Consider the following 19,293-nt stretch of genomic DNA (forward strand, 5'->3'; position numbering starts at 1 on the left):
CACCACTCACCCTCAACATCAACACTTGCCCTCACCACTCACCATCATCACAAATCCTAACCACTCACCCTCACCACTCACCCTCACCACTCACTCTCACCACACCCTCAGCACTCACCCTCACCACTCAACCTCACCCCTCTCCCTCGCCACTCTCCCTCACCACTCACCGTCACCACTCACCCTCACCACTCACCACTCACCCCTCACCATCACCACTCACCCTCACCACTAACCCTGATCCCTCACCACTGACCACTCACCACTCACCCTCACCACTAACCCTCACCATCACCACTCACCCTTACTACTCACCACTCAACCTCACCACTCATCCTCACCACTCATCCCTCACCCTCACCACTCACCCTCACCACTCACCCTCACCCCTCACCATCACCACTCACCCTCACCACTCACTCTCACCATTCACCCTCACCATTCTGCCTCACCACTCACCACTCACCCTCACCACTCACCGTCATAACCACCACTCACCCTCACCACTCAACCTCACCCTCACTACTCACCATTCATCCTGACCAATCACCACTGACCAATCACCACTCACCACTCTCCACTAACCCTCACCACTCAACCTGACTACTCACCCTCACCACCCACCCTCACCACTAACCCTGACCCCTCCCTCACCACTGACCACTCACCCTCCCCACTCACCCTTCCTACTCACCACTCAACCTCACCACTCACCCTCACCACCCACCACTCACCCTCACCACTCACCCTTCCTACTCACCACTCAACCTCACCACTGACCACTCACCACTCACCCTGACCCTCACCACTCACTCTCACCACTCACCCTTACTATTCACCACACACCCTCACCACTCACCCTCAACATCAACACTTGCCCTCACCACTCACCATCATCACAAATCCTAACCACTCACCCTCACCACTCACTCTCACCACACCCTCAGCACTCACCCTCCCCACTCACCCTCACCACTTAACCTCACCACTCACCCTCACCACTCTCCCTCACCACTCACTCTCACCATTCACCCTCACCATTCTGCCTCACCACTCACCCTCACCACTCACCCTCACCACTCACCACTCACCGTCACAACCACCACTCACCCTCACCACTCAACCTCACCACTCAACCTCACCACTGACCACTCACCACTCACCCTGACCCTCACCACTCACTCTCACCACTCACCCTTACTATTCACCACACACCCTCACCACTCACCCTCAACATCAACACTTGCCCTCACCACTCACCATCATCACAAATCCTAACCACTCACCCTCACCACTCACTCTCACCACACCCTCAGCACTCACCCTCCCCACTCACCCTCACCACTTAACCTCACCACTCACCCTCACCACTCTCCCTCACCACTCACTCTCACCATTCACCCTCACCATTCTGCCTCACCACTCACCCTCACCACTCACCCTCACCACTCACCGTCACAACCACCACTCACCCTCACCACTCAACCTCACCACTCAACCTCACCCTCACTACTCACCATTCATCCTGACCAATCACCACTGACCAATAACCACTCACCACTCTCCACTAACCCTCACCGCTCAACCTCACCACTCACCCTCACCACCCACCACTCACTCTCACCACTCACCCTTACTATTGACCACACACCCTCACCACTCACCCTCAACATCAACACTCGCCCTCACCACTCACCATCATCACAAATCCTAACCACTCACCCTCAGCACTCACCCTCACCACTCACTCTCACCAGACCCTCAGCACTCACCCTCCCCACTCACCCTCACCACTTAACCTCACCACTCAAACTCACCACTCACCCTCACCACTCACCCTCCCATTCACCCTCAACACTCACCCTCACCCCTCTCCCTCACCACTCTCCCTCACCACTCACCGTCACCACTCACCACTCACCCTCACCACTCACCCCTCACCATCACCACTCACCCTCACCACTAACCCTGATCCCTCACCACTGACCACTCACCACTCACCTTCACCACTAACCCTCACCATCACCACTCACCCTTACTACTCACCACTCAACCTCACCACTCTTCGTCATCACTCACCCTCACCACTCACCCCTCACCCTCACTACTCACCCTCACCACTCACCCCTCACCATCACCACTTACCCTCACCACTCTCCCTCACGCCTCACCACTCACCCCTCACCATCACCACTCACCCTCACCACTCTCCCTCACCACTCACTCTCACCATTCACCCTCACCATTCTGCCTCACCACTCACCCTCACCACTCACCACTCACCGTCACAACCACCACTCACCCTCACCACTCAACCTCACCACTCAACCTCACCCTCACTACTCACCATTCATCCTGACCAATCACCACTGACCAATAACCACTCACCACTCTCCACTAACCCTCACCACTCAACCTCACCACTCACCCTCACCACCCACCACTCACTCTCACCACTCACCCTTACTATTGACCACACACCCTCACCCTCAACATCAACACTCACCCTCACCACTCACCATCATCACAAATCCTAACCACTCACCCTCACCACTCACTCTCACCACACCCTCAGCACTCACCCTCCCCACTCACCCTCACCACTTAACCTGACCACTCAACCTCACCACTCACCCTCACCACTCACCCTCACCATTCACCCTCAACACTCACCCTCACCCCTCTCCCTCACCACTCTCCCTCACCACTCACCGTCACCACTCACCACTCACCCTCACCACTCACCACTCACCACTCACCCCTCACCATCACCACTCACCCTCACCACTCACCCCTCACCACTCACCCCTCACCCTCACCACTCGCCCTCACCACTCACCCTCACCACTCACCCTCACCATTCACCCTCACCACTCATGCTCACCACTAACCCTCACCACTCACTAATCACCTCTCACAACCGTCACTCACCCTCACCACTCACTCTTACCACTCACCCTCATCACTCACCCTCACCACTCACCCTCACAACAACCACTCACCCTCACTACTCATCCTCACCAATCGCACCCTCACCAATCACCACTCACCCTCACTGCTCACCCTCACCGCTCACCACTCAACCTCACCCTCACCACTCACGCTCACCCTCACCACTCACCTCTCACTAATGACCACTCACAACTGCCACTCACCCTCCCCACTCACCCTCACCACTCACCCTCACCAATCACCACTCACCCTCACCACTCACCCTCACCATTCACCCTCACCACTCACCCTCACCATTCACCCTCACCACTTTCCCTCACCACTCTCCATCACCACTCACCCTCACCACTCACCAGTCACGCTCACCACTCACCCTCACTACTCACCACTCACCCTCACTCACCCTCACCGCTCACCACTCACCCTCAACACTCACCCTCACCGCTCACCACTCACCCTGACCACTCACCACTCATCCTCACCAATCACATCCTCACCAATCACCACTCACCCTCACTGCTCACCCTCACCGCTCACCCTCACCACTCACCCTCACCACTCACGCTCACCCTCACCCCTCACTAATCACCACTCACAACCGCCACTCACCCTCACCACTAACCCTCACCACTCACCCTCACCACTCACTAATCACCTCTCACAACCGTCACTCACCCTCACCACTCACTCTTACCACTCACCCTCACCACGCACCCTCACAACAACCACTCACCCTCACAACAACCACTCACCCTCACTACTCACCCTCACCACTCATCCTCACCAATCACCACTCACCCTCACTGCTCACCACTCAACCTCACCACTCACGCTCACCCTCACCACTCACCCCTCACTAATCACCACTAACAACCGCCACTCACCCTCCCCACTCACCCTCACCACTCACCCTCACCAATCACCACTCACCCTCACCACTTACCACTCACCCTCACCACTCGCTACTCACCCTCACCACTCTCCCTCACCACTCTCCCTCACCACTCTCCCTCACCACTCTCCCTCACCACTCTCCCTCACCCTCACCACTCACCCTCAACACTCACCCTCACCACTCTCCCTCACCACTCAACCTCCCCTCACCACTCACTAATCACCACTCACAATCGCCACTCACAACCGCCACTCACCCTCACCACTCACCCTCACCACTCACCCTCACTACTCATCCTCACCAATCACACCCTCACCATTATATTTTTGCCCCAGTCAACGCCGGATATTTTCCATTCGTAAAGTAATCTACAACCTTCGTTTAGTCATTTGTGCGATTCAAAGAATCGATTCCTGTCATGTTGGGGGTTTACATTTTGAATGACAGAGTTTTATTTTCATTGGAATGTTATGTTTTAATGTTTTCAGGAGTTTTTAATTACATTTTTGCCCCGGTCAACGCCGGATATTTCCCGTTCGTAGCAGTTTATATCGACTTTAACCAACTTATAGTAAACGGGAATCGTCCGAATCTAAAGGAATCTACAACCTTCGATTCCTTTGCGCGATTCAGAGAATCGATTCTTGGCGCGTCGGGTTTAAAAGTAATTACACAGTTTTATTTTCATTGGTATGTAATGTTTTAAAGTTTTCAGAAGATTTTAAATGTATTTTCCCCCCGGGCAATGCCGGGTATATCGAGTTTATACCACAAAGTCGTCGCTTGACACGGGTGGGGTGTCGAGGCCTAGTACCGTGCAGAGCCTCCGGCCTTGCCTAGATTGCCTTCCCAGCTGAGGCTGGGTACTGGTGCCATAAACCCCCCCCCCCCCCCGCGCTACAATAATACTGATAGTAGGTTTTTACCCTTTTAACTGGTACAAAACTGACACCTTTATTCAAGGCATCATGTTTGCAATGACCACAACACAAGTAGTCAAAAAAGCAAACAAAAAGAAGCAACTCTGATAAGGATGATAATATGCACTGTCCTTGAAGTTGATTGGCCCACACCCGAGACGGCTTTCTTTAGAGCCTAGTCCCCATTGGTGTAGGGCCAGATGACACCAGAAGGCGTACAACTCAAACACAGTGCAATATCAGAGTATTGAGAGCTCGGGGTAAGCATTTACACTATGAGATCTCTTTTACCAGTGGCAAAATATGATAGTAGGTTTTTACCCTTTTAACTGGTACAAAACTGACACCTTTATTCAAGGCATCATGTTTGCAATGACCACAACACAAGTAGTCAAAAAAGCAAACAAAAAGAAGCAACTCTGATAAGGATGATAATATGCACTGTCCTTGAAGTTGATTGGCCCACACCCGAGACGGCTTTCTTTAGAGCCTAGTCCCCATTGGTGTAGGGCCAGATGACACCAGAAGGCGTACAACTCAAACACAGTGCAATATCAGAGTATTGAGAGCTCGGGGTAAGCATTTACACTATGAGATCTCTTTTACCAGTGGCAAAATATGATAGTAGGTTTTTACCCTTTTAACTGGTACAAAACTGACACCTTTATTCAAGGCATCATGTTTGCAATGACCACAACACAAGTAGTCAAAAAAGCAAACAAAAAGAAGCAACTCTGATAAGGATGATAATATGCACTGTCCTTGAAGTTGATTGGCCCACACCCGAGACGGCTTTCTTTAGAGCCTAGTCCCCATTGGTGTAGGGCCAGATGACACCAGAAGGCGTACAACTCAAACACAGTGCAATATCAGAGTATTGAGAGCTCGGGGTAAGCATTTACACTATGAGATCTCTTTTACCAGTGGCAAAATATGATAGTAGGTTTTTACCCTTTTAACTGGTACAAAACTGACACCTTTATTCAAGGCATCATGTTTGCAATGACCACAACACAAGTAGTCAAAAAAGCAAACAAAAAGAAGCAACTCTGATAAGGATGATAATATGCACTGTCCTTGAAGTTGATTGGCCCACACCCGAGACGGCTTTCTTTAGAGCCTAGTCCCCATTGGTGTAGGGCCAGATGACACCAGAAGGCGTACAACTCAAACACAGTGCAATATCAGAGTATTGAGAGCTCGGGGTAAGCATTTACACTATGAGATCTCTTTTACCAGTGGCAAATTATGATAGTAGGTTTTTACCCTTTTAACTGGTACAAAACTGACACCTTTATTCAAGGCATCATGTTTGCAATGACCACAACACAAGTAGTCAAAAAAGCAAACAAAAAGAAGCAACTCTGATAAGGATGATAATATGCACTGTCCTTGAAGTTGATTGGCCCACACCCGAGACGGCTTTCTTTAGAGCCTAGTCCCCATTGGTGTAGGGCCAGATGACACCAGAAGGCGTACAACTCAAACACAGTGCAATATCAGAGTATTGAGAGCTCGGGGTAAGCATTTACACTATGAGATCTCTTTTACCAGTGGCAAATTATGATAGTAGGTTTTTACCCTTTTAACTGGTACAAAACTGACACCTTTATTCAAGGCATCATGTTTGCAATGACCACAACACAAGTAGTCAAAAAAGCAAACAAAAAGAAGCAACTCTGATAAGGATGATAATATGCACTGTCCTTGAAGTTGATTGGCCCACACCCGAGACGGCTTTCTTTAGAGCCTAGTCCCCATTGGTGTAGGGCCAGATGACACCAGAAGGCGTACAACTCAAACACAGTGCAATATCAGAGTATTGAGAGCTCGGGGTAAGCATTTACACTATGAGATCTCTTTTACCAGTGGCAAAATATGATAGTAGGTTTTTACCCTTTTAACTGGTACAAAACTGACACCTTTATTCAAGGCATCATGTTTGCAATGACCACAACACAAGTAGTCAAAAAAGCAAACAAAAAGAAGCAACTCTGATAAGGATGATAATATGCACTGTCCTTGAAGTTGATTGGCCCACACCCGAGACGGCTTTCTTTAGAGCCTAGTCCCCATTGGTGTAGGGCCAGATGACACCAGAAGGCGTACAACTCAAACACAGTGCAATATCAGAGTATTGAGAGCTCGGGGTAAGCATTTACACTTGTTATTGAATATCAGAGTTGCTTCTTTTTGTTTACTTTTTTGACTACTTGTGTTGTGGTCATTGCAAACATGATGCCTTGAATAAAGGTGTCAGTTTTGTACCAGTTAAAAGGGTAAAAACCTACTATCATATTTTGCCACTGGTAAAAGAGATCTCATAGTGTAAATGCTTACCCCGAGCTCTCAATACTCTGATATTGCACTGTGTTTGAGTTGTACGCCTTCTGGTGTCATCTGGCCCTACACCAATGGGGACTAGGCTCTAAAGAAAGCCGTCTCGGGTGTGGGCCAATCAACTTCAAGGACAGTGCATATTATCATCCTTATCAGAGTTGCTTCTTTTTGTTTGCTTTTTTGACTACTTGTGTTGTGGTCATTGCAAACATGATGCCTTGAATAAAGGTGTCAGTTTTGTACCAGTTAAAAGGGTAAAAACCTACTATCATATTTTGCCACTGGTAAAAGAGATCTCATAGTACAATAATACTGTTTAATCGCTATAATTTTATTATCTACCGACCCTATAATAGTAATTGCACACATTGGGGTGGGGGGGGAGTGAAGAGGACGTGAAACTTTGATGAATTTACCTCAGAATCGCGTGTTAATGCATGCGCATATTTTTAACGGGAATTCAAAATGGCGTTCACCCCGCAGCGAAGTTGTTGCTATCCGTTGCCAGGGGCAACCGCCGTGGTCCGCGCCGGCCGGCAATATTAAATAAATAAATATATAACTAAATAAAGAGCAATCGCACTAAATCGATAATCGGTCCGATTTAAAGTTTAGAGACGAAAAATCGGAAATGCCTAAGTTTACCGCGGGCCGGGGGCGTGCCCACCTGCAAAATTTAATCTCGGCGAACCCCACGGTCCGAGAGCTAAATCCCCCGGAAGGGAGCGTATGCAGACGGAAAAACAGACAGACAGACAGACAGACAAAAAATGAATTATATAGGTTAGATGAGCGAGTGACCACGAGGGGGACGGCACGCGTCACCCCGCAGCGTCACGTGACGCGTGTTCCCAGCACGCCCGCGGTGGAGCTCCGCCCTCTCGGCGTTGAGCGCCACGCGGCGCGCGGTGCGAGGGACGATGACGTCAGAGAGAAGCTTGGCTCCCCCCGCCCTCCCCCACCAGTGCGCTAACCACTGCACCACCGCTCCACCCCACACTACACACATGGCTCTCTATACACTAAAGACGAAGATACCCCGTGTAGCCTTAACAGACTGTTGGGGAAAGTGCTGTTAGGAGCGAGTAGCAACTATGAAGGCTGGCACTGTGAAACACGAGGGAGTGGGTAAGCAGCACCACGCCCAGAAATACACAAAGACAAAGATACGCACAGACACAGTAACAAAGACACAAACACAATAACAAAGACACAAAGACACGCACAGACACAGTAACAAAGACACAAACACAATAACAAAGACACAAAGACACGCACAGACACAGTAACAAAGACACAAACACAATAACAAAGACACACAAAGACACGCACAGACACAGTAACAAAGACACAAACACAATAACAAAGACACACAAAGGCATACACACCAACCCACTTACTCGAAGACAAAGATCCCCCGTATAGCTTTAAAATACTGTTGAGTTAAGTGCTGTTAGTGAGTTTCACCTATGAAGGCCAGCCTGGGAGTGACCCGCCTTTGGATTTCCAAGGGTAATGTTTACTCATTGCACCAGGTAGTCATTTGAGGCTGAGTCGACCTAGGGGAGACCCAAGACCGATTCATATAATCGCTATCAATGATGTTTGTAAACCGGTCATGGGCTTCCCCTAGGTCGACTCAGCCTCAAATGAGTTCCTGGTGCAGTGTGTAAATATCGCCACTGGGGAGACAAAGGCGGTCGGGCGTGGTGCTGGCCACCCACCCCCTCGTGTACCGTTCCGGCCTTCATAGGTGCTCGCTAACAGCACTTGCCCCAACAGTCTGTTCAGGCTATACGGGGGATCTTTGTCTTTGTATATCTGTGTGTATCTATCTGTGTTTGTATGTGTCTGTGTGTGAGAGTGTGTCTTTGTGTGAGAGTGTGTCTGTATGTATGTATCTGTGTGTATGTAAGTGTGTCTATCTGTTTGTGTGTCTGTGTGTTTGTATGTGTGTGAGTGTGTCTATCTATGTGTGTCTGTGTAGTCTTAACAGACTGTTGGGGAAAGGGCTGTTCGTAGCAAGTAGCAGAGCGTGTGAAGGCTGTCACTCTTGCACACGAGGGGGTGGGTGGCCAGCACCAAAAAAAAAATACACACAAAGACACACAAACAGACACACACGGACACAGTAACAAAGACACACAAATACACAAAGATACAATAACAAAGACACACAAAAAGACACAAAGACACAGTAACAATTCACACATAAAGGCATACAGGCCAACCCACTAACTCAAAGAAAATTATCCCCGTGTAGCCTTAACAGACTGTAGGGGCAAGTGCTGTTTGCTAGTAGCACCTATGAAGTCCGGCACTGTGGCACATGAGAGGGTCGGTGACCAGCACCACGCCCGACCCGCCTTTGTCTCCCCAGTGGCGATGTTTGCACATCGCAGCAGGTACTCATTTGAGGCTCAGTCGACCTAGGGGAGAGCCTGGACCGATTCCGATAATCGTCACCAGTGTTGGTGAACCGGTCATGGGCCTCCCCAAGGTCGACTCAGCCTGAAAAATAGTTCCTGGTACGGTGTGCAAACGTTACCACTGGGAAGACAAAGGCGGCCGGGCGTGGTGCTGGTCACCCACCCCCTAGTGTGCTGTGCCGGCCTTCATAGGGGCCGTCCATAAATGACGTCACGCGATTTTTGACCCCCCCCCCTTCGTCACACGGCATCACAAAAGTCAGACCCCCCCTCAAATATGACGTCACAAAGCTCTGCCCCCACCCCCCCCAAGAAAATAAAACATGCCTCAAATAGCTTTAAACTATTGTCATTGTAGTGCATATTTAATGTGGCGCTGCACTCTGATGTTGTAGGAGAAAACACAAAAAAGTCTATTTAATTAAGTAGAACGTGTTGTCTATATTTAAGTTGCGCATTTTGACGTGACGTCACATTTCTCAACCCCCCCCCCCCCCCCATCGTCACAAATGTCTGACCCCCCCCCCCCCAGGTGCGTGACGTCATTCATGGACGGCCCCATATGTGCTCGCTAACAGCCCTTACCCCTACAGCCTGTTAAGGCTGCACGGGGGATCTGTGTCTTTGTGTGCATGAGTCTGTGCGTTGTGCCCGTTTCTCTGCGCTGCTCACACTCCGTGCTCTCAGCACGCACGACTCAGATCCAGAATCCTCACTGAGTTACCATCAACACCCCACACACTCAGTGCGGGGTAGAGCGGTTGACTAAACGAGTGGTGGACGGAGTGCAGCAGCTCCATGGAGTCGGCGCGGTAGAACGACAGCAGCCCCGCCTCCCAGTGCAGGTGACACCCGACTCTCCGGGGAGGATCCCTCACCGGCCCTGAGGTCCGTACACCACCATGCCACACTGACCAGCTGTTGTTATTTTTACATAAAACCCAGGATGAGTCGTTCCTTCCCAGGCTGCACTCGTCACCACGCCCTTTCCGTGCGATCGTCCCGTACGCGACTCCAACCTGACAGTACCCCGCACCCCCCACGTCCACCTCCCAGTAGTGCTGACCCGACGAGAAGCTCTCGGAGCACAGGGCTTGGTCCCAGTAGTCAAAGCGGTGCGGGTGATCGGGGCGACCCTGGGAGACATCGGTCCACGTCACCGTCCTGAGGTCCGAGGAAATCTGGAGGTTGTTGTAGGCCGAGTTGAGGTCCACAGTCGGTGAGCGTCCGTCTGCAGTAACGATAATCACAGTAGCCGTGTAACAACAGCACCACTATAACAACAGCACTCGTGCACTAACACGCACGTACACTACAATAGAGCAATTCATAATGAGCATTGTTATACAACGTTGTAATGCGTAGCTATCGGTGTGATGACATGTAACGGGCACTTTGTCAATCCACTGCTGGATGAGGGCCTCCCTACACCGTGCGGGTCGTGGGGGATATTTGACCATACTTCACCAGGCTGGTCACCGCGCGTTGGTGAAGGCAGGCGGCGCGGCTGGCGAGAGCACAGAAGTACAGTACAGCGGTGCGTTTGTCTGCCCCGCCATCTACATTTTTAAAAGTCGAGCTTCAGTTCAATATTCACTGTGTAATAGATGTAAAACATTTGATGATGCCATCAAAATGTGAACGGCTCTATATATTCTAATGCAAGGCTGAAAACTTAAAATATATTAATTGCTTCCAACATGTATTTATTAAAATGTTTTAATTGAAATAGAACGATCAAACATAGAACAATTGTTAAGTTTTTTCGGTAAAGTCACGTAGGTAAAATAATAATAATAAAATAAAGTGATACAGTAGATTTAGCTGTGACGGTCCCACGTGAAGACGGAGACGTGTGTTGTCTCCGAAACGTCGTGATTTAATTGAGTTATTTTAATTTATTATTTTTATTTATTTATTTTTACTTACGTGACTTTACCGAAACAACCTAAAAGCTTCACATCTAGAATAAATTGTTAAGTAAATGAAATAAAGTTCTAATAATAAAAAATAAAATGGGGCTTTTAAAAAATCGCAGCCTTTGCGATTTGCTAATCGCAATGTTTCAAATTGCGACTTCGATTTGGAATCGATTCATCGTTCAGCCCACTGTGCGGTAGTGCCCGTGGGAGGCAGTGGATCACAGCAGCAGCAGTGGCGTGGATATCAACACCGCCGCAGCCTCTCTGTGTGTGTACAACAAACACAAACATCTCCCGTGTGTCACCTTTCACAGACTGTAGGAGCAAGTGGTGTTGGTGAGCACCTGTGAAGGCCGGCACGGCACACGAGGTGGGTGTGATGGTGTAGTGATGTACACTCGTGTGTGTGTGTGTGATAGTGTAGTGATGTACACTCGTGTGTGTGTGTGATAGTGTAGTGATGTACACTCGTGTGTATGAGATAGTGTAGTGATGTACACTCATGTGTATGAGATAGTGTAGTGATGTACACACGTGTGTGTGATAGTGTAGTGATGTACACTCGTGTGTGTGTGTGATAGTGTAGTGATGTACACTCGTGTGTATGAGATAGTGTAGTGATGTACACACGTGTGTGTGTGTGATCGTGTAGTGATGTAAACTCGTGTGTGTGTGTGAGATAGTGTAGTGATGTACACTCGTGTGTGTGTGATAGTGTAGTGATGTACACTCGTGTGTGTGTGTGATAGTGTAGTGATGTACACTTGTGTGTGTGTGATAGTGTAGTGATGTACACTCGTGTGTATGAGATAGTGTAGTGATGTACACTCGTTTGTGTGTGATAGTGTAGTGATGTACACTTGTGTGTGTGTGATAGTGTAGTGATGTACACTCGTGTGTGTGTGATAGTGTAGTGATGTACACTCGTTTGTGTGTGATAGTGTAGTGATGTACACTCGTGTGTGTGTGATAGTGTAGTGATGTACACTCGTTTGTGTGTGATAGTGTAGTGATGTACACTCGTGTGTGTGTGATAGTGTAGTGATGTACACTCGTTTGTGTGTGATAGTGTAGTGATGTACACTCGTTTGTGTGTGTGATAGTGTAGTGATGTACACTCGTGTGTATGAGATAGTGTAGTGATGTACACTTGTGTGTGTGTGATAGTGTAGTGATGTACACTCGTTTGTGTGTGATAGTGTAGTGATGTACACTCGTGTGTATGAGATAGTGTAGTGATGTACACTCGTGTGTGTGATAGTGTAGTGATGTACACTCGTGTGTGTGTGATAGTGTAGTGATGTACACTCGTGTGTGTGTGTGTGATAGTGTAGTGATGTACACTCGTGTGTGTGTGATAGTGTAGTGATGTACACGTGTGTGTGTGTGTGATGGTGTAGTGATGTACACTGTGTGTGTGATAGTGTAGTGATGTACACTTGTGTGTGTGTGATAGTGTAGTGATGTACACTCGTGTGTGTGTGTGTGTGATAGTGTAGTGATGTACACTTGTGTGTGTGTGATAGTGTAGTGATGTACACTCGTGTGTGTGTGATAGTGTAGTGATGTACACTCGTGTGTGTGTGTGTGTGTGATAGTGGAGTGATGTACACTCGTGTGTGTGTGATAGTGGAGTGATGTACACTCGTGTGTGTGTGTGTTATAGTGTAGTGGTGTACACTCGTGTGTGTGTGTGTGATAGTGTAGTGATGTACACTCGTGTGTGTGTGTGTGTGATAGTGTAGTGATGTACACTCGTGTGTGTGATAGTGTTGTGATGTACACTCGTGTGTGTGATAGTGTTGTGATGTACACTCGTGTGTGTGTGTGTGATAGTGGAGTGATGTACACTCGTGTGTGTGATAGTGGAGTGATGTACACTCGTTTGTGTGTGTGATAGTGTAGTGATGTATACTCGTGTGTGTGATAGTGTAGTGATGTACACTCGTGTGTGTGTGTGTGTGATAGTGTAGTGATGTACACTCGTGTGTGTGTGTGTGTGATAGTGTAGTGATGTACACTCGTGTGTGTGTGAAAGTGTAGTGATGTACACTCTGTGTGTGTGTGATAGTGTAGTGATGTACACTCGTGTGTGTGTGTGTGTGTGATAGTGTAGTGATGTACACTGTGTGTGTGATAGTGTAGTGATGTACACTGTGTGTGTGATAGTGTAGTAATGTACACTGTGTGTGTGTGATAGTGTAGTGATGTACACTCGTGTGTGTGATAGTGTAGTGATGTACACTCGTGTGTGTGTGTGTGTGATAGTGTAGTGATGTACGCTCGTGTGTGTGTGATAGTGTAGTGATGTATACTCGTAGGTGTGTGTGATAGTGCAGTGATGTACACTGTGTGTGATAGTGTAGTGATGTACACTCGTGTGTGTGTGAAAGTGTAGTGATGTACACTGTGTGTGTGTGAAAGTGTAGTGATGTACACTCGTGTGTGTGTGAAAGTGTAGTGATGTACACTGTGTGTGTGTGAAAGTGTAGTGATGTACACTCGTGTGTGTGTGAAAGTGTAGTGATGTACACTGTGTGTGTGTGAAAGTGTAGTGATGTACACTCTGTGTGTGTGTGATAGTGTAGTAATGTACACTCGTGTGTGTGTGATAGTGTAGTGATGTACACTGTGTGTGTGTGAAAGTGTAGTGATGTACACTCTGTGTGTGTGTGATAGTGTAGTGATGTACACTCGTGTGTGTGATAGTGTAGTGATGTACACTGTGTGTGTGTGATAGTGTAGTGATGTACACTGTGTGTGTGTGATAGTGCAGTGATGTACACTCTGTGTGTGTGTGTGTGATAGTGTAGTGATGTACACTGTGTGTGATAGTGTAGTGATGTACACTCTGTGTGTGTGTGTGATAGTGTAGTGATGCACACTGTGTGTGTGATAGTGTAGTGATGTACACTCGTGTGTGTGTGAAAGTGTAGTGATGTACACTCTGTGTGTGTGTGATAGTGTAGTGATGTACACTCGTGTGTGTGTGTGTGTGAGATAGTGTAGTGATGTACACTGTGTGTGTGATAGTGTAGTGATGTACACTGTGTGTGTGATAGTGTAGTAATGTACACTGTGTGTGTGTGATAGTGTAGTGATGTACACTCGTGTGTGTGATAGTGTAGTGATGTACACTCGTGTGTGATAGTGTAGTGATGTACACTCGTGTGTGTGTGAAAGTGTAGTGATGTACACTCTGTGTGTGTGTGATAGTGTAGTAATGTACACTCGTGTGTGTGTGTGATAGTGTAGTGATGTACACTGTGTGTGTGTGAAAGTGTAGTGATGTACACTCTGTGTGTGTGTGATAGTGTAGTGATGTACACTCGTGTGTGTGATAGTGTAGTGATGTACACTGTGTGTGTGTGATAGTGTAGTAATGTACACTCGTGTGTGTGTGATAGTGTAGTGATGTACACTGTGTGTGTGTGATAGTGCAGTGATGTACACTCTGTGTGTGTGTGTGTGTGATAGTGTAGTGATGTACACTGTGTGTGATAGTGTAGTGATGTACACTCTGTGTGTGTGTGTGATAGTGTAGTGATGTACACTGTGTGTGATAGTGTAGTGATGTACACTCGTGTGTGTGATAGTGTAGTGATGTACACTCGTGTGTGTGTGATAGTGTAGTGATGTACACTCGTGTGTGTGTGTGATTGTGTAGTGATGTACACTCGTGTGTGTGTGTGTGTGTGATAGTGTAGTGATGTACACTCGTGTGTGTGTGTGATAGTGTAGTAATGTACACTCGTGTGTGTGTGTGATAGTGTAGTGATGCACACTCGTGTGTGTGTGTGTGTGTGATAGTGTAGTGATGTACACTCGCGTGTGTGTGTGATAGTGTAGTGATGCACACTCGTGTGTGTGTGTGATAGTGTAGTGATGTACACTCGTGTGTGTGTGTGTGTGATAGTGTAGTGATGTATACTCGTGTGTGATAGTGTAGTGATGTACACACGTGTGTGTGTGTGATAGTGTAGTGATGCACACTCGTTTGTGTGTGTGTGATAGTGTAGTGATGTACACTCGTGTGTGTGTGATAGTGTAGTGATGTACACTCGTGTGTGTGTGATAGTGTAGTGATGTACACTCGTGTGTGTGTGATAGTGTAGTGATGTACACTCGTGTGTGTGTGATAGTGTAGTGATGTACACTCGTGTGTGTGTGTGTGATAGTGTAGTGATGTACACTCATGTGTGTGTGATAGTGTAGTGATGTACACTCGTGTGTGTGTGTGTGATAGTGTAGTGATGTACACTCGTGTGTGTGTGTGTGATAGTGTAGTGATGTACACTCGTGTGTGTGTGTGTGATAGTGTAGTGATGTACACTCGTGTGTCTGTGTGATAGTGTAGTGGTGTACACTCGTGTGTGTGTGATAGTGTAGTGTTGTACACTCGTGTGTGTGATAGTATAGTGATGTACACTCGTGTGTGTGTGTGTGATAGTGTAGTGATGTATACTCGTGTGTGATAGTGTAGTGATGTACACTCGTGTGTGTGTGTGATAGTGTAGTGATGTACACTCGTGTGTGTGTGTGATAGTGTAGTGATGCACACTCGTTTGTGTGTGTGTGATAGTGTAGTGATGTACACTCGTGTGTGTGTGATAGTGTAGTGATGTACACTCGTGTGTGTGTGATAGTGTAGTGATGTACACTCGTGTGTGTGTGTGATAGTGTAGTGATGTACACTCATGTGTGTGTGATAGTGTAGTGATGTACACTCGTGTGTGTGTGTGTGATAGTGTAGTGATGTACACTCGTGTGTGTGTGTGTGATAGTGTAGTGATGTACACTCGTGTGTGTGTGTGTGATAGTGTAGTGATGTACACTCGTGTGTCTGTGTGATAGTGTAGTGGTGTACACTCGTGTGTGTGTGATAGTGTAGTGATGTACACTCGTGTGTGTGTGTGTGATAGTGTAGTGATGTTCACTCGTGTGTGTGTGATAGTGTAGTGATGTACACTCGTGTGTGTGTGTGTGATAGTGTAGTGATGTACACTCGTGTGTCTGTGTGATAGTGTAGTGGTGTACACTCGTGTGTGTGTGATAGTGTAGTGATGTACACTCGTGTGTGTGTGTGATAGTGTAGTGATGTACACTCGTGTGTGTGTGTGTGATAGTGTAGGGATGTACACTCGTGTATGTGTGTGATAGTGTAGTGATGTACACTCGTGTGTGTGTGTGATAGTGTAGTGATGTTCACTCGTGTGTGAGTGTGTGTGTGATAGTGTAGTGATGTACACTCTGTGTGTGTGATAGTGTAGCGCTGTACATTGTGTGTGATAGTGTAGTGATGTACACTCGTGTGTGTGTGTGATAGTGTAGTAATGTACACTCGTGTGTGTGTGTGATAGTGTAGTGATGTACACTCGTGTGTGTGTGTGTGTGCGTGATAGTGTAGTGATGTACACTCGTGTGTGTGTGTGATAGTGTAGTGATGTACACTCGTGTGTGTGTGATAGTGTAGTGATGTTCACTCGTGTGTGAGTGTGTGTGTGATAGTGTAGTGATGTACACTCTGTGTGTGTGATAGTGTAGCGCTGTACATTGTGTGTGATAGTGTAGTGATGTACACTCGTGTGTGTGTGTGATAGTGTAGTGATGTACACTCGTGTGTGTGTGATAGTGTAGTGATGTACACTCGTGTGTGTGTGATAGTGTAGTGATGTACACTGTGTGTGTGTGATAGTGTAGTGATGTACACTCGTGTGTGTGTGTGATAGTGTAGTGATGTACACTCGTGTGTGTGTGATAGTGCAGTGATGCACACTCGTGTGTGTGATGGTGTTGTGATGTACACTCGTGTGTGTGTGTGATAGTGTAGTGATGTACACTAGTGTGTGTGTGTGCTAGTGTAGTGATGTACACTCGTGTGTGTGTGATAGTGTATTGATGTACACTCGTGTGTGTGTGATAGTGTAGTGATGTACACTCGTGTGTGTGTGATAGTGTATTGATGTACACTCGTGTGTGTGTGATAGTGTATTGATGTACACTCGTGTGTGTGTGATAGTGTAGTGATGTACACTCGTGTGTGTGTGATAGTGTATTGATGTACACTCGTGTGTGTGTGATAGTGTAGTGATGTACACTCGTGTGTGTGTGATAGTGTAGTGATGTACACTCGTGTGTGTGTGATAGTGTAGTGATGTACACTCGTGTGTGTGTGATAGTGTAGTGATGTACACTCGTGTGTATGAGATAGTGTAGTGATGTACACTCGTGTGTGTGATAGTGTAGTGATGTACACTCGTGTGTGTGTGTGAGATAGTGTGATGTACAGTCGTGTGTGTGTGTGTGTGATAGTGTAGTGATATACACTCGTGTGTGTGTGTGATAGTGTAGTGATGCACACTCGTGTGTGTGTGATAGTGTAGTGATGTACACTCGTGTGTGTGTGTGATAGTGTAGTGATGTACACTCGTGTGTGTGTGTGTGATAGTGTAGTGATGTACACTCGTGTGTGTGTGTGATAGTGTAGTGATGCACACTCGTGTGTGTGTGATAGTGTAGTGATGTACACTCGTGTGTGTGTGTGCCTGAGATAGTGTAGTGATGTACACTCGTGTGTGTGATAGTGTAGTGATATACACTCGTGTGTGTGTGATAGTGTAGTGATGTACACTCGTGTGTGTGTGTGTGATAGTGTAGTGATGTACACTGTGTGTGTGTGATAGTGCAGTGATGTACACTGTGTGTGTGATAGTGTAGTGATGTACACTCGTGTGTGTGTGTGTGATAGTGTAGTGATGTACACTCGTGTGTGTGTGTGTGATAGTGCAGTGATATACACTCGTGTGTGTGTGATAGTGTAGTGATGTACACTCGTGTGTGTGTGATAGTGTAGTGATGTACACTGGTGTGTGTGTGTGTGATAGTGTAGTGATGTACACTCGCGTGTGTGTGTGTGATAGTGTAGTGATGTACACTCGTGTGTGTGTGTGTGATAGTGCAGTGATATACACTCGTGTGTGTGTGATAGTGTAGTGATGTACACTCGTGTGTGTGTGTGAGATAGTGTAGTGATGTACACTCGTGTGTGTGTGTGTGTGAAAGTGTAGTGATGTACACTCTGTGTGTGTGTGTGATAGTGTAGTGATGTACACTCGTGTGTGTGTGATAGTGTAGTGATGCACACTCGTGCGTGTGTGATAGTGTAGTGATGTACACTCGTGTGCGTGTGTGTGTGTGATAGTGTAGTGATGTACACTCGTGTGTGTGATAGTGTAGTGATATACACTCGTGTGCGTGTGTGTGTGTGATAGTGTAGTGATGAACACGCGTGTGTGTGATGGTGTAGTGATGTACACTCGCGTGTGTGTGTGATAGTGTAGTGATGTACACTCGTGTGTGTGTGTGATAGTGTAGTGATGTACACTCGTGTGTGTGTGATAGTGTAGTGATGTACACTCGTGTGTGTTTGATAGTGTAGTGATGTACACTCGTGTGTGTGTGATAGTGTAGTGATGTACACTCGTGTGTGTGTGATAGTGTAGTGATGTACACTCGTGTGTGTGTGAGATAGTGTAGTGATGTACACTCGTGTGTGTTTGATAGTGTAGTGATGTACACTCGTGTGTGTGTGATAGTGTAGTGATGTACACTCGTGTGTGTTTGATAGTGTAGTGATGTACACTCGTGTGTGTTTGATAGTGTAGTGATGTACACTCGTGTGTGTGTGTGATAGTGTAGTGATGTACACTCGTGTGTGTGTGATAGTGTAGTGATGTACACTCGTGTGTGTGTGATAGTGTATTGATGTACACTCGTGTGTGTGTGATAGTGTAGTGATGTACACTCGTGTGTGTGTGATAGTGTATTGATGTACA

General features: G+C 47.4%; 1 protein-coding gene across 2 annotated transcripts in view; it reads right to left on the bottom strand.

The window, feature by feature from the left end:
• Nucleotides 1-19,293, bottom strand: part of LOC144733051 (E3 ubiquitin-protein ligase TRIM11-like) — a 265,988-nt gene that overhangs the window by 227,842 nt on the left and 18,853 nt on the right. Inside the window, exon 6 of one of the 2 annotated variants that reach the window (XM_078614787.1) lies at nt 10,603-10,767. In XM_078614787.1, coding sequence (XP_078470913.1) covers nt 10,603-10,767 — 165 coding nt within the window. Of the gene's footprint in view, nt 1-10,065; nt 10,768-19,293 lie in introns of those variants that run through there. The other variant, XM_078614788.1, reaches the window with a different exon arrangement.

Source organism: Lampetra planeri, chromosome 45, assembly GCF_965212315.1.
Source record: "Lampetra planeri chromosome 45, kcLamPlan1.2.h2, whole genome shotgun sequence".
NCBI lineage: Eukaryota > Metazoa > Chordata > Hyperoartia > Petromyzontiformes > Petromyzontidae > Lampetra > Lampetra planeri.